Source organism: Mus caroli, unplaced genomic scaffold, assembly GCF_978045245.1.
Source record: "Mus caroli unplaced genomic scaffold, Mus_caroli_1 scaffold_10, whole genome shotgun sequence".
NCBI lineage: Eukaryota > Metazoa > Chordata > Mammalia > Rodentia > Muridae > Mus > Mus caroli.
Window position 1 is genome coordinate 17,696,653 of NW_028227265.1, and position 22,627 is coordinate 17,719,279.

The 22,627-nt window shown below is 49.8% G+C and overlaps 1 protein-coding gene across 1 annotated transcript in view; it reads left to right on the forward strand.

Annotated features, from left to right (window-relative positions):
• Window positions 1-14,125: 14,125 nt before the first annotated feature.
• Bcar1 (BCAR1 scaffold protein, Cas family member) overlaps window positions 14,126-22,627 on the forward strand; it is a 32,573-nt gene continuing 24,071 nt past the window's right edge. The window contains exon 1 of the mRNA XM_021169848.3: window positions 14,126-14,292. Within this exon, the coding sequence (XP_021025507.1) occupies window positions 14,281-14,292 (12 nt within the window). The 5' untranslated portion in view covers window positions 14,126-14,280. The remainder of the gene's footprint in view (window positions 14,293-22,627) is intronic.

The window sequence follows — 22,627 nt, forward strand, 5'->3', positions numbered from 1 at the left end:
GGAGGGGCTTGGTTATTCTTTTCAAAGCCAGTGGTGTTTATGAACACACACAACCAGCAAAGAATATCCCTAAGTGGCATAAGAAAACCAAACAAAACAACAGGGTTTGCTTATTACTTTCCTATAACTAGAGTTTCTGGAAAACCTTGGAATTTGCCCTCTTCTGTATGCTAATGAAGGGCCCTTGTGATTGGAAAGTTGGAACTTTGAACCCTTCTTTGATCTCCAGACAAGAGAAAGCGCCTCCCCTTAGATCAAGTGTAGTCACCAGTGACCTGCCCAGTCCTAACAAAGTAATGAGAGAAGAACATTAAAACCCGTTAACAAGGTTCTAGAAGTTGGTGACCATCCACATGCCAAGAGAGCGTCGTACTCCTAGGTGTTTGGGGAGAGACTCTTGTGCTGATGACCTACCAAACCCTTACCTCCTTTTTTTGTTTGCCTTTTTTTTTTAAAGATTTATTTATTTATTATATGTAAGTACACTGTAGCTGTCTTCAGACACTCCAGAAGAGGGAGTCAGATCTTGTTATAGATGGTTGTGAGCCACCATGTGGTTGCTGGAATTTGAACTCTGGACCTTTGGAAGAGCAGTCAGGTGCTTTTACCACTGAGCCATCTCACCAGCCCCGGGAGTGTCAGTTTTGCTGCTCGGATTGCTTGCCTGCTTCCAGGCCCTGACTTCAGCCGCTTCTTTAGGGTCCTGAGAACTAAGGAGGTTTCTGCCTAGCTCTCTGCTGGACCTCCAAGGATTTAGGAAAGGGCCAGATCGTCTTGAGGATAAGTCTCAGCGGAGGTAGGAGGGCATCAGATCTTTGTTACAGATGGTTGTGAGCCACCATGTGGTTGCTGGGATTTGAACTCCGGACCTTCAGAAGAGCAGTCGGGTGCTCTTACCCACTGAGCCATCTCACCAGTCCCCGAAAACTCAATTTTTAAGGACTACATACGGTAATTTATTTTATTGATCTTCTAGTCTTAACCATTTAGGTAACATGTTTTATTTTTAATAATGGTTTTTTTTTTTTTTTTTCGAGACAGGGTTTCTCTGTATAGCCCGGCTGTCCTGGAACTCACTTTGTAGACCAGGCTGGCCTCGAACTCAGAAATCCGCCTGCCTCTGCCTCCTGAGTGCTGGGATTAAAGGCGTGCGCCACCACGCCCAGCTTTTAATAATGTTGTATGGGACTGTCTTGTCAGCTCCTTATGTGCCCACCTAGTTATTTCTAGGTGGCTTTTACAGGGTGGTATTTTGTCAGGGAAGGGATGTATTTTCAAGGCTTTGAAATAGAATGTCCAGTTCTTTCAGAGAAGGGCCCCACTGCACCCCCTACCCTGACCCCCCTCTCTCTCTCAGCATACATGACACTCACTGTATATGTCAACCCTCTAATAAAAAAAAAAACAAAAACAAAAAAAACCTGTCTGCCTGCCTCTGAGCATGCATACATCCAGTGACTTGGGTAAGCCCTACAATGATCTAGGAAGATAAAGGCCACCCCAGCAGCAGACTAGACTGTCCAGCTTGGAGTTCCAGAAACTTCTGCTGCACCAGCTCAGGTCTGTGTCTTTGACCAGCGTGGGGTTCTTTACAGCTTGGTTGTGTGGCCCATTGCCCAGACCACACCCCAGAACAGGCAGAGCCAGACTTGACCCAGCCTTTCCCCTAAGGTTCAGCTTTTCTAAGCAAACACACTCAGGTCACTGGCCTCTGGGAGGAAAGGCACTCCCTAAACTGGCTTTCTGCCCAGGGAGGACCCCCCCAAACTCACACACTCTCGAAGCTCCTATTGCAAGGCTGCCCCCTCAGGAAACCCCTGCCACTTCCAGCAGGCCAAGTGGAAAGCACAGGCATCTCTGTTTCCTTCATCAGGATCTATCGCCTCCTATCTAGACCTCACATTAACAAAGTCAGTCGCCACTCCAGAGATGCAGGATGCCGTCCAGAACCAGCACCCTGGGAAACGTGTAGCTTTCTAGGATCTTTCCTGGACATTCCCTTGGTTAAACTTTGAGTGTTATTTGAAGAAGGTGCTAGAGGTCACCCAGGGATGCCTCTGGTCCTCATTAGCCTCCCTCCAATTAGCCCATCAGGAAGCACAGGGCATCCTTCCAGAACACAAGAAGAAGGAGCGCCAACTGTTCTTCTGAAGGTCGTGAATTCAAATCCCAGCAACCACATGGTGGCTCACAACCATCCGTAATGAGACCTGATGCCCTCTTCTGGGGTGTCTGAAGACAGCTACAGCAAACCAGTGGGCCAGAAAGAGAAGAAAAAAAAAATGTCTGAAGACAGCTACAATGTATTTACATATAATAAATAAATAAATCTTTAAAAAAAAAAGAACACAAGAAGTGGAAAGTTGGGCCAGGCGTGGTGGCGCACACCTTTAATCCCAGCACTCGGGAGGCAGAGGCAGGCAGATTTCTGAGTTCGAGGCCAGCCTGGTCTACAGAGTGAGTTCCAGGACAGCCAGGGCTACACAGAGAAACCCTGTCTCGAAAAACCAAAAAAAAAAAAAAAGAAGTGGAAAGTTCATGGGGGCCACAGGGCAGCATAAACAGAGAAACTGAGTCAAATATGATTCTGATAGTATTTCCTGCTGTCGTGCCAGCCATGCTCACTGTGTCCTAGTGGTTCAGAGTGAAGCAGACACTGACCTGGGCCACCATGTCCCTTGTTATCACAGAGTACATCAAGGATGGAGCCCCATGCACTGGTGACAGACCTGGGTGATTTATGAAAAACTCGTCTGAGAGAAGGGAAGAAAATAGCCTTTGAAAGTAAGATACCATGCAGGAGTTCACAGAGAGACCAAAACCCAGGCCAGCCCCACCCCATCCTGCCCTGATAGTGGAGGTCAAGGCTGACAAGCACCACTGGTTCTTGCCAAAATACAGACCTTGCTCTCTACATCAAGTTCCTTCCTGTTTTCACAAAGCAGTCTCATTACTTGGGAGGATCAAGACTTTCCCAGTACCCTACCCCCTTTCTAGGGAAGACCCTTGGCCTTGGGCAGGATCACAGAGCCTCTGAAGGAGGTGCCTGGTGATCTGCCCTCACTGACAACATGACACTGTGGCTTGGAGGACCAGTGACCCCAATGTGGCAGCTGCTGCTTGGGGGCCCTTTAATTATTTAGAGAATGTATACTATTCAGCTCATTGGCTCCATTTCTGAGTTCAGAGAGGCAATGCCCCGGGGACTGTTTCCAATGAAGAATGAAATTCCTACTTGTCCCGGTCACTGAAGGTGAGAGCTGTTCCTGGAGGTGGCTGTGGTCACCCGGCGTTTGCAGACATTGTAGAAGGGTAGGAGGCCAGCAGACAGTGCTCTGGGGGTCTGCTCAGTGAACGTGCTTCTCCCATCTCCTTAGGAGTGAAGAGGGTTGACATGTTGAGTCCACATTTCATGGCTCAGTTATATTCCCTGTCTTTTTATCAGTGTTAGCCCGGTGGGGGGTGGGGGTAGAAGACCCTTAGACTAGGTCCCAGAGGATTGGTGGTCTCTTCCCAGGGCAGCTTGCAGTTCTTAGAAATCAGTAGTTTCATTTCTCTCAAAACTTGTTCAGAATCATCTGTTTGTGATGGTGCACCTCTGCTGTAATTCCAGCAGCACTCAGGAGATGGGAGGATTCGGAACTTAAGGTCATCCTCAGCTACGTAGAAAAATCTGAGGCCAGCCTGGGCTACATGAGACCCTGTCTCAAAAATAAGCTGTTTTAAAGCAGAGGCCGAGTATAAAAGTAACTTTTATTCTGTAATAATTGTTGTCTCCAAGGCTTACTGACTCTTGTCTGCTGACCTAGGTCTAGCCCTGGAAGCTTCTAACCTCTGTACAATCTAATCTAGGCCTAGAATGTTTTCAGCCTCTGAGACTTGCTGCTGTAGAAGCTCACCCTTTCTTGTTCTTTCTGATCTCTGGCTGGCTGGTTCAACTCAAGCTGGTCTGGCTCAACCTCCTCTTCCTGCTAACTGATTCAACGTAGCATCTCTCTCTCTCCTCTCTCTCTCTCTCTCTCTCTCTCTCTCTCTCTCTCTCTCTCTCTCTCTCTCTCTGTGTGTGTGTGTGTGTGTGTGTGTGTGCGTGTGTGTCTTGAAGTGTTCTGCTTGAGGTAGGCTTGGATTTTTTAAAACCTATTTTTAATAAGGGTTTTTAAATGCCTTGACACCACCCTTCTCGACCAACATCCAAAAGTAGGAGAGAAAAGAAGGTAAATAGGACCAAGGGGTGTGGGCCTGTTTAGAAGTCGTTTCTGGGGGCAATTCCAATCTCTGTCAGGAAACCAAACACGAATCAGCAGCAGCGGCAGTCCTCTGCTGCAGAAATGGCACACGTCCAAGGCTGCAACCAGGTCCGGCCGAGGCGACAGAAAAAAGTTCTCTGCCATGCCTCTCTCAACAAAGTAAAGATCAACGAAGATGAAGACACGAGGCCAATGAAGCGTCGTGACGCAGGCTACGCAAGCACACGGCCGCTCCAAACGCTCCAGACATCACGTGTCCGCCCACGTGTCTTGCCTCAGCAGAACGAACGCCACGTGAGTCTGTATCACCTGACCTATCCAGAAACGCCCCCTTCTGCTTGACCTCAAACTAACTCTGACAAGCTATGCTAATCGATCTCCTGGCTCCTTCAGGTTCTCTGGCTTCTCTCTTCAACCTGTCTCTATAAAACTCTCCCGGTGAAACTGCCTCCTTCTCTCCATCTCTCTTCTCCTGAGAGTTGGGTATATCCTATTCTGTCAATTCTTTCTCTGATTTGTCACTTTGTCTATTGTAATAGAAACACCCGTCTAGCTTACAAATAAATGAGACTCACACTGTGGCTTTGACAATTACTGGGGGCCACCCCTAATCTACTCTTCTAACTGCAGGCCTGGCTACCTCCCTAGCAGTGTATCCCAGATACTTGCTGTTTCTCCTGGCCATGTGCTCCTGGCTCCTCTCCCCTCATGGCAGCTTCCTCCTCCCTCTTCCTTTATCCTCCCTCCTCTTCCAGCCAAGCCACTCCTAACCTGCATACCTCTAATCCCTCCAGTAATTGGCTGTAACCAATTTTATTTAACCAATAGTTTTAAATCAAGGAACAAGGTTTGTACACAAAATTGAGAAGTCACTCGTAAGCCTAGACCTTTGGGTATAGAGTTTAGCATTACCATACATAGCAATAGACCAAACCCCGACAGTCTCCCTCTCAATTAGACATTACTTTCAAATATAGGTGCTTCCTTCTACAAACTAACTTTACCTCCATTGTTTGGGATTAAAGGTGAGTACTAAAGGCGTGTCTGTATTCTAGCCAGAGGGATTAGTGGTATGTGCTAAGGGTGAGCCACACCACACTAGAAACAGTTTTTTTTTTTTTTTAGTAATAACACAATCTCAGGGTTCACAGAGTGATCAAATATCCTGCAACAGCAGATGGATCTCTGAGAGTTTAAGGCCAGCCTGGTATACATATCAAATTCCCAGGCAGCCAGAGTTATGTAGTAAGACCTGACCCAATCTCAAAAAAAAAAAAAGAAAGAAAGAAAGAAAGAAAGAAAGAAAGAAAGAAAGAAAGAAAGAAAAAGAAAAGGAAGAAAAGAAAAGAAAAGAAAGAGGAAAAGGAAAGAAAAGAAAAAAGAAATTGTCTTTAGAAAGTTAAACTTGGAAGCCAGGTGTGGTAGCGCACCCCTTTCATCCCAGCACTAGGGTGTCAGAGGCAGGCAGATCTCTGTGAGTTTGAGGCCAGCCTGGTCTAAAGAAAGAGTTCCAGGACAGCCAGGGCTGTTACACAGAGAAACCCTGTCTTAAAAAAACAAAGTTACACTTGGGGGCCCATAACTCAGGGGTTGAAACCATCTTCTGCTTTCTCAGGTGTGGGGCTAGAGAGATGCCTCAGTGGTCAAGAGCACTGGCTGCTCTTCCAGTGGATATAGGTTTGAGTCTCAGCACCCACACAGTGGCTCCCAAGCATCTGTAACACCAGTTCCATGGGATCAGAAGCATGGGCACTAGGCACAGATGAGGTGCACAGAAACTCATGCAGGCAAAATGCACAAAAATAATAAAAATAATAAACTGCATTAAAAAAAAAAAAAAAAAAAACAAGGGCTGGTGAGATGGCTCAGTGGGTAAGAGCACCCGACTGTTCTTCCAAAGGTCCAGAGTTCAAATCCCAGCAACCACATGGTGGCTCACAACCATCCGTAACGAGATCTGGCACCCTCTTCTGGAGTGTCTGAAGACAGCTACAGTGTACTTACATATAATAAATAAATAAATCTTTAAAAAAAAACAAAAACAAACAACTTACACTTGGGCTGGAGACTTGGCTCAGTGGTTAAGACACTGGGCTGTTCTTGGTGAGAACTAGGATCAATTTCCAAAGCCCAGAAGGCAGCTCACAGCCTTCTGTAACTCTAGTGCCAGGGGATCTGACCCCATCATCTGACCTTCTTGGGAACCAGGCACACACGTACATGTAGGCAAAAATATATGTGTAAAAAAGCTAAAACAAACAAACAAACAAACAAACAAACAAAAAACATGTTTATACCATTACACTTGGAGAGGCCAGAGAGCCAGCTCAGCAGTGAAGAGCACATTCTACCCTTGCAGAGGGTCTGAATTATGTGTTCAAACATAAACCACACACACACACACACACACATGCACACACACACCAAATTGTGAGACAACCACCATTGGCCATTTCCAGATATTTTCATCATCATGAACAGAAGCTCTGAGCTCATTAAACAGGAACGACCTCTCTTTAGCTCCTGGCAATGACCTCTGCACGTTCTGCCTTTTTGGCTTTGTATATTCTCATTCTCAATAACATCATACACTGTTTGTCTAAGTGACATCATATACTATCTTTTGTTGTGCTTTGCTTGTTTCACTTAGCATTGTATTTTTTATTTATTTATTTACTATTAATCATAAGTACACTGTAGCTGTCTTCAGATGCACCAGAAGAGGGCATCAGATCTCATTAGGGATGGTTGTGAACCACTATGTGGTTGTGGGATTTGAACTCAGGACCTTCGGAAGAGCAGTCGGTGCTCTTCACCATTGAGCCATCTCTCCAGCCCCGCATTGTATTCTGAAGTGTAATTTGTGTGTGTGTGTGTGTGTTTGGGGTTTTGTTTTTGTTTTTATGGTTTTTCGAGACAGGGTTTTTCTGTATAGCCCTGACTGTCCTGGAACTCACTCTGTAGACCAGGCTGACCTTGAACTCAGAAATCTGCCTGCCTCTGCCTCCCAAGTGCTGGGATTAAAGGCATGTACCACTTTTATCCCAGCTTTTAAGTGTAATTTTTAAAAGATTTATTTTTATTATTTTTAGATGTGTATGTGTGAGTACCTCTGTGCATGTGTACGTGTGTGCACGTGTGCGTGTATGCGCGCATGCTTACGAGCACTGTGCCTGTGAGTGCTGGTGCCTGCAGAGATACTGGATTCTCTGAAGCTGTAAAGTTGTGAGCTGCCTGGAGGAGGTGTGGGGATTTGAACTCGAATCCTCATGCTTGCACAGCACACACTGACTAAGCCATCTCTCCAGCTTTCAGGGTCCCACAGAGATTTGGAATGTGTTTAATGCCACTGAATTGTATGCGCTTAGCACTGATGAAAATGGCTAGCTTTGGATTGTTTATATTTTGCCATAATTTTTAAAAAGTATTTACTGAATTAAAAAAAAAGCAGCATAGATAATAAATGAGCCCAAGAAAGATTAGAACACAGGAGCAGGAGAGACGCGGTGGTTAAGAGCATATGCTGCCCTCCGCCCCCCCCCCAAAAAAAAGCAGGGCAGTGGTGGCACACACCTTTAATTCCAACACTTGGGAGGTAGAGGCAGGCAGATTTCTGAGTTCCAGGTCAGCCTGGTCTACAGAGTGAGTTCCAGGACAGCCGGGGCTACACAGAGAAACCCTGTCTCAAAAAAACAAGCCTTTGCTGCTCTTCCAGAAGACCTGAGTTCCCGAGTTCCCATCAGACTTCTCTCAACATCAGCTCCAAGCATTCTCTTTGTCTCTCATAAGAAAAAGTTAAAAAAACAAAGTAAAGCTACAAAGTAAAATAATTATAGTTAGGAAAGATGCCTCAACGGTTAAGAGCATTTGATGCTCTTGTGGAGGACCAGGTTCAGTTTCCAGCACCCACATTATGGTCTTCTGAATTCCATGGTGCACATACACATTCAGGCAACACACTCATAGACAGAAAAGTAAAATTAATCTAAAAAACTTGGAAAAAAATAGCGAGAGTTACCCAAACTATTTTCCACCTCAATAGAAATCAAACAAACCAGGCAGTGGCAGCACGTGCATTTAATCCCAGCACTGAGGAGGCAGAAGCAGGTGGATCTTAGAATTCGAGGCCAGCCTGGTCTACAGAACAAGTTCCAGGACAGCCAGGAACACAGAGAAACCCTGTCTCAAAAATAAAGTGAACTTGTCAGTGAACATTGAGAAAAGCCAGAAGCGACTCCCTTTCTGGGCTAGCGTGGTACCCATTGCCCACCCCCACCATAACCACAGTTGGTCTCTTCTTGCTCCTCCTCTACCCCCAACCCCCCACCCCCACCCCCGCACAAATGCAAGACGCAAATGTCAACTTTGTGCAAGCATGGGAGCTCATTTCCTTTTTCTCCTGCTACAGAAAGCTGTCTGCATAGTTTCCTGCCATGCTGCTCTGTGCTCAGATTCCAGAGGTTCGGTGTGTTCCCATGGTTGGAACATGGTCCACGAAGCTGTGTGAGGTTTCTGAGACCCTGTGAGAAAACTCCAAGACAAGAGTCCTGTGGTCTCCATTCCTTCACAGCATGGGGTTTTCTTGGAATGAGGTTTCGTGCCCTTCCCAGGTGTAGGGGACAGGAGTGAATTTACTTTGACTGTTGTTATTAAGATTCCTCTATGGAAAAAAACATGTTTTTGCCACCTGTGACTTGTTCTTCTGGATTTAACACTCTACTCTCTTGGTCAACTCTTCTTTTTTCTTTTTTTTCTTTTTTTTTTTTTGGTTTTTTGAGACAGTGTTTCTCTGTGTAGCCCTGGCTGTCCTGGAACTCACTCTGTAGACCAGGCTGGCCTCGAACTCAGAAATCCACCTGCCTCTGCCTCCCAAGTGCTGGGATTAAAGGTTGGGTGACTCTTCTTAGCCCTCAGAATATAGATAGTTTGATGCTCTCAATAAAGTTGGCTGTGGTGCCGGGCGTGGTGGCACACGCCTTTAATCCCAGCACTTGCGAGGCAGAGGCAGGTGGATTTCTGAGTTCGAGGCCAGCCTGGTCTACAAAGTGAGTTCCAGGACAGCCCCAGGGCTGTACAGAGAAACCCTGTCTCGAAAAATCAAAAAAAAAAAAAAAAAAAAAAAAAGTTGGCTGTTGCTTGAGACTTTAGTCCACCTCCTTTTTAGGCTCCAGGTTCCCATTGCCAGTTAGAGCAGAAAACAGCCACGCCCTAAACTGATACTCATTATTGAACATGCAGGTGCTAAAGTTTCAATGTTCATATCCAATGGCTTCTTGACAACTTGTGGTGGGAATTTCTTAAATGTAATAATTCCTGGAATCTGGGTGTCAGAAGACTGTTCAATGGGAAGTCAAGTCCGGTCTCTCGTCAGATTACCCATTACAGCCCTTTCCTTTGTGGCTATTTCCATTAGAAGGGAAAGAGATACTCAAATTAAGCAAAGGACTTTTACACTCGCCAAACCAGGGTAGGAGTTCAGGCATGCTGCCTAGTGAGGGAGAAAGGGTTGCCCTGTGCCTGCCATTGGGGCTGCTTAGGAGTGAGTCATCTGTCCCTTAGTCAGAGAGTGACATGTGCCTGGGACAGGTTTTCTGGGGGGTGCATGGGTGACACACTGAGTGAAGATTGGTCTTCGTCTCCAAGAACAGCAAGGGCAAAGCCTAAGTCCCTGTGCTCAGCTGAATAGGACCCTGGAGTTCATTCTCAGTCTAATCTCTAGAATCTATTACCTAAGAAGGGAAAAGGCACTTTGTGTACGTGACTAAGGATTCTGACATGGGAGGAATTTCTTGAATTATTGAGATGAGTTCAATGGAACCACAAAACACTGATGAAAATGACTAGTTATTCATACTTTGCCATAATTTAAAAAGTGTTTACTGCCAAAAAAAAGCCCAGCATAAATAATAAATGAACCCAAGAAAAATTAGAAAATAAGATGGGCGTGGTGGAGCATGCCTTTAATCCCAGCACTCGGGAGGCAGAGGCAGGTGGATTTCTGAGTTCGAGGCCAGCCTGGTGTACAAAGTGAGTTCCAGGACAGCCCCAGGGCTACACATAGAAACCCTGTCTCGAAAAACTCAAAAAAAAAAAAAAAAAAAAAAAAGAAGAAGAAAGAAAAGAGAAGAAAAGAAAAGAAAAGAAAAGAAAAGAAAAGAAAAGAAAAGAAAAGAAAAGAAAAGAAAAATTAGAAAATAGGAACAGGAAAGATGTGGTGGTTAAAAGCACTTACTGTTCTTCCAGAGAACCAGAGTCTCCAGCAACCTGTATAATCCCAGCCCTTGGGAGGTGGCAGCAGGAAGATCAGAAGTTCAAGGTCATCACTGGCTACATTGCAGTTTCAGGACCAGCCCAGGGAGACCTTGTCTCAGGCAACATTCATGGGCCCACATGATAAGTGACTGAGGTATATAAGAGAAGAGGCAAACTCTCTCACATGGAAAGTAAATTCCAAGTGATTTAAATAAGAGGCTCTAAAGGAGGTGGAGCATAACTAGACACTCCTCAGTGGGGGCCAGGGCACGCTGGCTTCCTTCCAAAGACCTTGCAAACACCATGGTGGAGCATGGCCTCCGTCAGGAGATCAGAGCCCATTATCAACAGCAGTGAGCCACGCTGACGGTATGATGTAATAAAAATGGCATTTTACCTCTGTGGTCTCCTCATCAAAACTATGACCCCAAGGTAACCATGAGAAAAATGTCACGTGAATACGGAAGAAGGGGGTGGGAGGGTGTCTACAAACTCCCTGACCCGATACACCTCAAAAATGTCAAGGTTATCAAAACAAGAAATGTCCAAAAAAAAAGGGGGGGAAAAAACCTTGTCCCAGCTTGGAGGACTTACAAAACATGACAAGTCTGATGTGAGGTGCTGGATAGGGCTCTAAAACAGAAAAGGACACTGGGGCAAACTAAGATCTGATTAAAGTGTGGACGCTGGTTAATAATAATATGCAATACAGGTTCACTAATGGTGACAAAGGTACCATGCTAAAGTAAAATTGTCGCACAGCGTTTGAAAAGACTCAATGGCCAAGACTCAATGCATTCTCTTGGACCAGAGGCTTCTCTGGACCACAGGTGGGAGAAAGAAGCTACCTCCGGGCCCTCAGTCCCTAGTGATGTGGCAAGGTCCAGGGAACACAAGTGTCTGCACAGGGCTGGTGAGATGGCTCAGTGGGTAAGAGCACCCAACTGCTCTTCCAAAGGTCCAGAGTTCAAATCCCAGCAACCACATGGTGGCTCACAACCATCCGTAATGAGATCTGACTCCCTCTTCTGGAGTGTCTGAAGACAGCTACAGTGTACTTACATATAATAAATAAATCTAAAAAAAAAAAAAAACAAAAAACAAAACAAAACAAAAAAAAAAAGTGTCTGGACAGCTGGGTATGTTACATCCTCCCTGTGGTCCAGAGGGAGTGTCCTCCACTGAGGATCCTGGGCAGCCCTCAAGGACCCTCTAGTATGGCGCCTTCGTCAGGCAGCCCAGCTGCTTCTGGTCTGGACATCCCCACAGGCTAGTCTCTGAAGAACTCGATGAGTCATTCTGGAATAATTTGTCTGCAAGGTTTAGCGAGGGAAGAGCAGCTCCGGCCTCTAGGGATACAGGATAGTCAGATACCCGAGGGAGCCTCCTCTAGTTGCTTCACACCCTATACCCAAATCCTTGATCTCTGCCAGAAGCAAAGATCTACCAGGGATATGCCCTTTCCCTGAGTTTGCGCGCCACGCTGGAGGACTAGCTGGCTTCCAAAGCCAGACCCCACATGCACTATCCTCTGAGACCCCATTTCTCTGTACCCAGAGTGTGGAAGGTATATTTTACCTACTGCTCACTCACCGTCTTCTAGCCTGGACACCTAGAATAAACAGAAGCTAAAGTCCTGCCCTTTTCCCAGAGGAAATGAAAAGGACGGGAGGAGGAGCCTGACTTGGAGGGGCGGGGCTCCGGGACCTCCGGCGCGTGTGGCCTGGAGCCCAGGCGCCAGGCTGAACTGCTGTTCTCAGCTCAGAAGCCCGGGTGCCAGCTGGGCGCGGGCGGGTGGGCACGGGTAGGGCCATGTGCCAGACACACACAGAATGCCCTTTGAGGAGATGGCAGCTGTCGGCCCAGGCACCCCTCTGGTTGTTGTGGCCTTGTCTGCCCTCTCCTAGCAATACCTTGGGAACATGTATTCAAGAGGTACAGGAGCAACCCTGTTCAAAGTATCGAAGACCCCCTCATCAGTCCTGGAATCAAGACCTGGCTCTGGTGGCTGTCCTGATGTCCCTCTTTCTCAAATATCTCCCCTCATTGTTGAGTTCCTTCTCAGAATCTACCAGAGGATTGAGGGGACTAAGGTTGCCCCCAAGACCTCAGGAGAAAAAAGTTGGGGGATCAGAGGCCACCCCTGAGCCTCTGAGGAAGTTAGATACCCATCCTCACTCCTCCAGTCACCCGGCCCTCCAACCACTGTACATCTGGAAGACAAAAAAAAAAAAAAAGCTTGTCCCTGGGATCGGAGCGCATCCTCTGCTCTCGCAGAAGAGCCAGGTTTGGTTCCCAGTACCCCCACATGGCTGCTGATAATTTCCATAACTCCAGTTCTAGGGGATCCCATGCTGTCTTCTGACCACTGAGGGCAGCAGGCAGGTACATGGTATGCACACATGGATGCACAAACACTCACACACGCAAAATAAAATTAACCAGGCGAGGAGGATGGGGAAAAGGAGGAGGGAGTAGGAAGAAGAGGAAAAAATGGAGGAGGAGGAAAAGAAGGTGGTGGTGGTGGTGGTGGTGGTGGTGGTAGTGGTAGTGGTAGAGAAGGAGGAGGAGAAAGAGGAGGAGGTAGAGGAGGCAGCTGCGGGTCACAGCAGCCTTGTTCCCAGATACTATATACTAGCTAGCTGAAGCTCTCGCCCTCTTGAGGTCCTCTCAGGAGGGAAGGCTGCTGCCAATCAGCTTTTCGGAACAGGCTCCCTTAGGAAAGCAGTAGGCTCCTAGACAAAGCAAAGCCATAGAATCCATCTCCCACTTGATGTAGGTTTGCACGCTCCTTCTCAGGGCGTGGCAGCCATTAATTACCCTGGGTCTGGCCTTACCCAGGAAGAGGTCCCATGGAGCAGTGACAGGTTATATGTGGTTGGGCAGCAGGACAGACCCCTGGGTCTTATGCCCTTGGTAGCTGATGGAGCTCAGAGCCTCAGTGTACTGAGAGGGAAGGTGAAAGAAGCGAGGGCGTGGCAGTCTGAAGACCGTGTGCCCACTGCTTGCAGGTGCATGTTTGGGCATCATACCAAGTGTGAAACAGCTGAAGAAATTAGGGGTGATTAACATGGAAGAAAGGAAGACCTGAAGGCCTGCTTGTCTTCCAGCCTTGGGCAGGAGGGCCCATTGTGGGTCCCTCCCTAAAAGCCACTCTAGATTTTATTTTCAGGGGATCCAATGTTAATCAGGCTGCTTCCTGGGGGTCTGGAGCTCCCTGGGGGGATGGAGTGGGCTTTGGCGGAGACCTAAGCTCCTTCTCAGCTGGGCTCGGAGGGCAGAGGAACTCTGGTGTAGTGCTAGGCTGATCTAAGATCGCCTTCAGCCAGACTAAACTGCTTCCAAAGTAGGGTTGTAGGAGCCTTGGGACCCGCACTGAGGGACGTGATGTGAGGGGTTGGGGGTTCTGGATTCCAGAACCGGGTGGGCGGACCGGATGGGATTGTCTAATAATGAGTCTGGAGGTGGCCTTTGGAAGGACGTGCAAGGTGTGGGAACCCAGCCTCCTCGACCAGTTGTGCCGACAGAAAAAATGCCGGGGTCCCGGGTCCTCGCCTTTAACGCGGCCCGCGGCGGAGCAGGCGGGAGGGGGAGGGGCGGCGCGGGCAGCGCATGCGCGGCGCGGGGGGAGCGGCCGGACTGTCCGGTGGCGGCGGAAAGCAGCCGGCGGGGCAGCTGAGAACGCCGGGACCCCGCTCCGGGGGCTGTGAGCGGCGCGGGCCCACCGAGCCCGAGCTAGCCCGCGCCGCTGCTGCAGGGCTCCGGGGGGGCGGCGGCCAAGATGACCGTGCCGGTGAGTGCTGACCGCCTGAGAACCCCGCGCCCCCTACCGCAGGCCTGGGCCATCGGGGGTCGCCGGAGGTTCTTTTCAGGCCGAGGTGGGGGTCAGGGTCGGGGCGCTGCCCCAGAGCCGGCTTTTCAGACCCGGCTTTTCCAGCCTCTCCCAGGACAGCGGAGTAGGAGCGGGGTGGGGGGGACGTGCTGGCCCCACGGGGAGCAGCCCGGCACGGCTGGGTTGGGCAGGGGGTGTTTAGGAGCCTCTTGAGAGCCCCTGGGACTGGTGGGCCCGGTGGGGTCCGTGCTTTTTCCCTATCTCCTACCAGAGTGACCAGGCCTACGGAGAAGAGGGCTCTGTCACTCCTTAGAAGCCCATGGCCAGGTCAGCTGGGCCGAATGAAGGGTGGGAAGGTCTCTACTGTTCCCCAGAAAACTCCCTAGGAGGGCTGCCCTATTGTGCTGTCGGGTCCCTACCCGGATGGCCAGGCGTGGGGCGGGGTCTGTTTTGTCCCCGGAGACACCCTTACCCCAGAATGGTTTGCTTGGCTGCCTGATGGAAAATAGCGTACCTCCCCCCTATCTCTGGTTTGTACACTCACTTTGTGGGAAGTTTTATTGGCCCATTGAACCCCAGGACCTTTCGACTAGCAGCTCCTTTCTGTAGGGGCTTCCCCGTTTGCTTGACATCCCGGTCCTCTGTCTTCCTGACCCACCCACCAGGCAGACTTGAGCAGCCCTTGGGCCAGTCCTTAACACTTGGGTCTCCTTCTGAGGTCTCCATTGATTATTCTGTCAGGCCGATGGACTCGGGTACAGGCATTAACCCACTTTACAGATGGACAGACAGAGGTGTGAAACCACACCTTCATCCTGTCAGCCCTGGAGTAATGGCCTACAGCCACCGTTTCTCTGCTGACTCAAGCATTTTTCCAGATGACAGGAAGGGGCAATGGGCTAGAGCCATGCCTAGCCTGGCCTGGCCTTATGCTTGAACTGCTCTTCATCCACTCAGGGAACTGGGTTCTCTCCATGATGCAGACAGTCAAGCGTCCTGGCAGGGCAAGTGGCCTCTTAATTAACCACCGTAGGGTACAGAGATTCCTGGAGAAGAGAGGGTTCTGTAAGCGCAAAGCATTGTTATTACAGAATTAGAGAGCTCAGCTCCTGCCCGCCCCTAGAAGCGGTAATGCTGAGTTACAGATGAAAAAATTAGGGCTTCCAGGCAGTGCTGATGGGAGCCCCCCACCCCCATCTCTTCTGGTTCAAAGCATAATTGTCTCATCTCTAGGAAGAGACAGAGCAAGCCTGCCAAGCCTCTCTCCTCTCTCTGTTCTGCTCTTGCTGTTCTGCAGAGCTCAGGATTTTCTCTGGCTTGGGGCATAGGGCACCAGCCAGCCCCGCCCCTGTGGACACTGGTCAGAAAAACAAGGCAGACCTGCCGAGTGTGCTGGAGGGCCAGGGTCCCCAAGGCAGTAATGACCATGGAGTACCCCTCTGGACAGGCCTCTGGTCAGGAGGGCCAAGATTGGTTTAGTAGTCCATGCAGGCCCTTACCTCACAAGATTTCAGGTCATCATTCTCTGCTCTGTGCCACAGTGGCACCATCTGTAACTAGAGAGGATAAGGGGTTTTGGTGAAACTTGCACAGATAAGAATCGCTGTGAAGAAGCAAAGTGAAGGTCTGTCCCCACCAAGATCCACTCAGTCTGATTTATCTCCCATTCGCTTGTAGCCACAGCCCTCAGTAATCTGCATGGTATGTAGCTAGGCTGTCAGTCCATTGTCCTCTCCCCTGGGACTTTGAGAGTATGTGAGGTTGTGGGGCTATGGAGAAAGTTCATTTCTGAAGCAGAAAACAGCTTTCATTTGCTGGGAGCCCTGGTAGGCTTCTAGAAAGATTTGCCTGCTCTGTTCCTGCTCAGGGAGCCCAGAATGGTGACTGGCCATGTGGTACTTAGGGACACGTTTGAGTTTTAAGCAACACCCATTCATTTGGGCAGTCTTTTCCTGGATAGAGCTGACACAGGCACTTTGGCCCACAGAAATTACAAGATGCTAACAGCCGACGATGGGAGATGACGATGGCAGAGAGAGAACTTGGGGCGGACTAGGTTGAGTTGATGTGGTTTCCTGGGTATCCAAGCTGGGTCTGAATAGGGTTTTGTTTTAGTTTTTTGAGATAAGATCTCATTGTATAGTCCTGAATAGCCTGGAATTTACTCTGTAGACCAGGCTGGCCTTGAATTAATACAGAAATCTATCTGCCTGCGCCTCCTCCAAGTGTTGGTCTAAAAGGTGTGCACTACCACTCCCAGCTGTGCCAGGGGTCTTAGCTCTGTTATTTGACCCCCATGGGATATAAGGTTCAGAGGGAGGGAGGAACCATGACAGCCCTGGCTGCCAACTCATACTCTCTCCTCTGCTGGGAGCTGAGATCAGAGGTACCTGGGCAGTGCCTGGCTACTCATTTCCTGGCTTCCTCTGACATCCGCCTTCCTTCTGGGCATGGCTGGCCAGTGCCACAGGCCTATCAGGCAGTCTGGCCTAGCTTGAAGTTTGCACTTGAAAATGACTGTTGCCATGCCAGACCCACGTTCACAAGTGACGAGAGGTTGGCTGCCCTGTTTCAGTAAGGTGACAAGCCCCACTGCAGTATGGCTCTGCCCACTGCTGCTTTTCTGTGAAACTGGGTGGCTCTTCTAGCCTCTACCAAGCCCCTTCTTGGACGATGGGCCCTTTCAAGGAGCACAGATGATACCTGGTGTAAGTATGTCCTATATGCTGGGCCTGAGGGAGGACACAAGTGGCCATAGTCACGTGACTCACGGAGGTAAGGCAGGGTGGGTACCAAGCCTGACAATATTCAGGGTGGTAAAATGGCCAATGTCCTGTGTGGCCACACAGATTTCAGGGCTGCATCTCAGAGAGCTGTTGACAGCTCCCCGTGGCTTTCCAAGTACGACCTACCTACCTACCTACCTACTTACTGTCTTCTCTTTTGCTATGGTAGAGAGCAAACCCAGGGTCTCTGTTGTCTCTGCAGATAGCTGTTCTGGGTTCACAGAGGCCAGACAGCCTGCCCAGGGCTGGGCAGCAGAGTCGGTCTAGTTTTGCTTAATCTAGCAACAGCCAGTGGAGATCAGTAGGCACTTGATTGAACCTGGATGACCCTGGGGTTCACTCTCTGCTTGAGAGAGTTGGCCAGGGAGCCAGAGATCTGAACCAGGGCTTACAGCTGGCCCGGTATCCAGCTGTAGCCTCGTAGGACAGGCACAGGGGATGGGAGAAACTGTCCAGTCCCTCACCTCGCTCCCCAAAGCCCATGCCGTGCCTCCTCCCATTACTGTACTTTGTCCTTCTCGGCCTCCTCCTTGCAGGAACTGGTCGCAAACCTTGTACCCACTTTACCAGGTAGGTCAACCCTGCACCCACACAGCTTTCCCCTGGACACCTCCTGGCCCCATTGCCATTGTGTATTTGAAGATGGAATTGTGTGGCTGCTAGCAGATTCTGTCACAAGACTGCAGGCTTCATGTGACCCTCTGGCCCCTTATGCTACCTTGCTCATTCTCCCCCTCCCCCTCCCTCCCCTCCTCTCTTTGGCCCAGCCCAGCCACCTGCTGAGGGTGTGGAGCTCTTATCTGTTCTCTCTGCCACCATGGCTGGGCAGGGAATGCCAGGGCCCTGCCTAAACCTTAAGATTGCATAGTCACTTCCCAGGCAGCTTCACTGAAGGCCGAGTGGGGATTAAAGAAGAGGCTGCTTCAGGATGGGCAGATGTTTTGGTAGGAAATGTCAGGGCTAAGGCTCCAGAAGAGGGGTGGAGGGGTGTTACCAGACTGCGCTGGGCCCTGGCATTTGGGAGGAAGTCAACGAGGGATGCACGCAGCTCTTCATGAGAGGCTGGGTGGGGCTGCTGCAGGGAGACAGTCTCTGCTTCCAGCCTCTGGTGGCAGGTGGCAGGTATGGTAACGAAGCACCCTTTGCTGACCCCTGCACCGTCCTCTGTGGTATACCATCTCCCTCTGGAGATTTTTTCTTTGTGGTTCAGTTTAGTTCCTGTTATGGAAGGCCTTAGTGGTGAGATGGGCCTGGCCTCTGCCCTGCTGTGCACAGCCTGTGGGATCCCATCTTCCTAAGCCATCCTCACTACTATGGTAGTAGCCTCTGACTCTGCTGTCGGCTGGCCCACCACATCTCGGGCAGCCGGGCGCTCTGCTCTGACTCTGCTGTCGGCTGGCCCACCATGTCTCGGGCCAGCTGGGCGCTCTGCTATGCTCTCTGCAGTGGACAGGGTCACGTGCGGATAAAGCTACTGATGTGCGGGCTTGTCCTCAGCCGTGGTCTGCAGCAAGCAGCGTGGTTCAGCAATGGAAGGATTGAGGCGAGACCTCAACCCCAGTCTGTAGCTCTCAGTACCTTGAGATGCTAATCTAAAAAATGCTAAATGTGGGTGCTGGTGAGATGGCTCAGTGGGTAAGAGCACCCGACTGCTCTTCCGAAGGTCCAGAGTTCAAATCCCAGCAACCACATGGTGGCTCACAACCATCGGTAACGAGATCTGGCGCCCTCTTCTGGAGTGTCTGAAGACAGCTACAGTGTACTTACATGTAATAAATAAATAAATCTTAAAAAAAAATGCTAAATGTTTTAAGATGCTGATGCTGACGCTGGCTGTGGAAAGATGAGTGGCCTGGGCAACTCCAGGGCACTCCTCATGGTCAGCTTTGCCCCCTCCTGCTACTGCCCTAAGGAGCTTTCCACTCCAGCCTCAGCCTCAGCCTCAGCCTCTTTCTTCACAGCTGCTTGCTTTCCTTGTTCCCTGGACACACTTCATTATTTATTACTTTCCTCCCTTCCTTCCTTTCTGTGGTCATTGTTGGCATTATCGTCACGTGTGCGTGTGACCTGTGTGGGCACATGGGCAAGGGTAGAGGTTGGAGGATGACTTTGCCAGGCCGGTTCTCTCTTGCTTTTCTGTAGCTCCAGGGATGGACCGAAGGCGGTCAGAACTGCCCAGCAAGGGCCCCGGTCCTCTCTGGCCCCACTCCTTCTGTGTGCTCTTATACCCACTGTTGGTTGAGGCGTCAGCTTCTTCTTCTCCCAGGAGAGCCAAGACCTCCGAGGTGAGGAGGGACGCCTGCTCTGGCAGGAGAGATGGTCACAAGTTGTGGCTCTAAAGTTAATCTCTTTTCTAGGGGAGAGATTAGAGGCTAAGGGGCTTTTCCATAATTTTATTATTAAACCCTGCCAAATTCCAAGAGGGATTTGAAACAGATTATAGTGGAAGACACAATAGTCTGGGATCATCAAGACTTCCATAGCTATGTAATAAATGAAGAAAGGTGACTGTTGTCCAGGAAGCCAAGGCTGAGTGGTCACAGAAACCTAACTGTACCCAGTTCCCTAGGTAGCAGGGAACTTACGAAAATGGTAACTTAGTGGGTTAAGATCATGATACCCCCCGGGGGTCTTTCAGAAAACTACGTCACACCGTCCATCCTTGTGGGTTGTTTCTTTTCTTCTGTTCCGGGAGATTTTACATTGAGGTAGATTTTTCCATGTGTGAAACGTGCAGGTACTAAATGTACCATGAATAGGTTTGTGCTAATGAAGAGCTCCGTCAGGATAAGGAATGGCACTATCTCCTCAGAGCGTACTCAGAGGCCCCCAGGAGGCAGCCCCTACTCTGTTTTCTACATTGACTTAGATAGACCTCTTCATTCTATGTTGGTTCTGCCTTCTTTCATTCCGCAAAATAGTTTAGAAACTGCCATCCACATGGGCGTATGACTGGCTTGTGCCTTCTTGGTTGCCGAATAATATTCTACTTATGAATATACCACAATGCGTTTAACCTACCCTCTCTGGTTGATGGATAGCTGTCTCTTTTGTTTAATGTGACTTTTAAAGTATCAGAACACTGATAAATTGTTGGTATTAGAAAGACTGATAACTTGTCATGCAACCTTGGGTCATGCCCTCAACCACTGTATCTGCCAAAGTGATCTGCTCAGACCGTGTTGAGACCACAGTCTTCTCCGTTCACAGCCTCCATCAGGCCATAAGGGTCTGTGTTCTCTCACCCAGTTGTTGCAGGTTAACATTAGGCTTTTGGGTCATTTGTGGTTTTTTCCCCCAGGGTCTCATTCTGTCCCATAGGTTCTGGCTGGAGGGTTGAGGGGAGCACATCAGAGAAGACCAGTTCTGGACACAAGAACTGTGCCTGCTTCTTTCCCCCTCCCCAGCCACTCCTGCTTGGTGCACCCACTCACAAGCCACTATGAGAGCCCAAGTCCAGGACACACCTTACCCTGCAAGAAGCCAGAAGCCGGTAGCTAGAGCTGGTGCCAGCTTGCCAAGAGTCTCCTCCTGCGGCACCTTGGCCCTTAGTCTACTCTTCCATTCCCAAGCTGCTCACTTGCCTGCACTGTTTACATCAGCTTTCACTAGTATTGATTGATTGATTGATTGGCATCACGAGCCTTAGCAAAAGATGCACACCTTACTCACATGCCTCCTCCTTCAAGAAGTTCCATACACCTTTCGTGAAACAACCCCCTACCCCTGCCACCTTCTTTGCCCTCCTTGAGTTCTTGTCGCCACAGACAGGTGTGATTGCAGGTCATACCCACCTCCCACAGCCCAAGTGTGAGTTCTCAGAGGAGGGGACTCCTTCCATGGCAGTGTCCTAGTGCAACACAACACTTGACAAGCATTTGATGCTCAGACCATGTGTGCAAATGAGTGAGGTGGATTCCATAACTTGTCACCCCCAGGTTGGTGGGAGGGACGTCCCTACTCACCTCCAGCATTAGCTGTGGATCTCGGGCAGCTGCGTTCCAAGGAAGAGCTGCACCCAGGTCCTCAGGCAGTGCTTTGAAGGAACTTGGGGAACCTTGGAGCATCTGAAGACGGATGAGGGAGAGCAGTGAAGGCTAGGAGATAGGGTTAGAGGTGTGCACTTGTGTCTGTGGGGCTGGTTCCTAGTGGGTGGAACTTGATGTATGGCAGTATGGGATGCTGGCATGGAGACACACCATAGTGCCCTGTGCTTGGTACAGCCCTGTGTATGTCCATATCAGTGCCTGAGTGTCGGCCCAGATGCTGGTAACAGTTGTCCTTACCACCTGAAGGGCAGCAACCAGCTGAGGGTGCCACAGCCAGCTGGAGTCATTTGTGTAAACTTAGTCTAGAGAAGCAAATGGGCCCTGCACTGTAGGCTCATGTGGGATCCACTCTATATATGATTTTTTTTTACAAGGGAGGAGCTGCTTTTATACTCTCTGGAGACCCTGTGACCCTGCTAGCCCTGCAGCTCACTGACTCCAGCCCCCATGGCTGCCAGCCCTGTCCGTTCTCTGCCCATCTGGGTATCTGTGGGTGTGCATGGGTGCTCAGTGGAAGCTGCTGAAGGCGTGTAGCAGATGGCATGTGAAGTCACCCCTCCGTCTGAACTGCTTGTTGCCATGGGAGAGGGAGAGCAGATGGCCCAGCTCGGGAGGTCTCTTGACCACACCCTGTCCCTGCCCACCCAGCCTAGCTGGTGGAAGCAGGGCATCCACTGGAGTTTCCCGGGGGACAGGGACCTGTCCGTGTCCTTCTCTTCCTTGACAGGTTTCTTGCACTACTCTGACTCCTCCCTAACATGAGCTGAGGGGACGAGAGCCAATCCCAGAGCAGCTTCAAGGGCAGGCACACAAGGCCCCAGCCTCTGGTCCACACATGAAGCTGCGGTACTCAGGTCTAGCCTGCTCTTGTCTGCCAGCACACAGTGAGGCCTCTGCTGGAGGGAGGTCCTGTCTGAAATAGGCACATCCCTGAAGGTGCCCCTACTGCAGGAAAATGTGAAAGGAGGGGTGCCCTACTCCCCCCCTCCCCGCCTCTTTGTCCCAGAACCACACCTGAAGGGAGATGGAGAAGCTGAGAGGGGGTGCTGGGCTTCCTGGGAGGCCTGTCATTTTGGACCCTTCTCACCCCTGGGCTCTGTCCCTCCATAGCAGGTAGCATTGCCTTTCATCCTACCTCTGTATCCGTCCAGGTCCATAGGGACTTGCCCAAAGGATGACATGGGGACCTGACCAGGAAGAAACTGGCTCCAGGCTGTAGGCCCTGCCCACCTTTCTATAGAGTCATCACTGTAATGAAGAGTGAATGCTCTCATTGCCCATTCCAGCCTTAGAGTACAGGCAAGCTCTTTATGGCTAAGAACTCCTAAGAGTGTGTGCTCTGCTGTGTGTGAGGGCTGGCGGGGGTGTCACCTGGGTTGCTTTAGGGACATGCTTAGAATGCTGAATGGGCAGTTACAGATGTATGCTCTCCTGCCTCTTCCTGTGTGAGCTGTGTGGCTC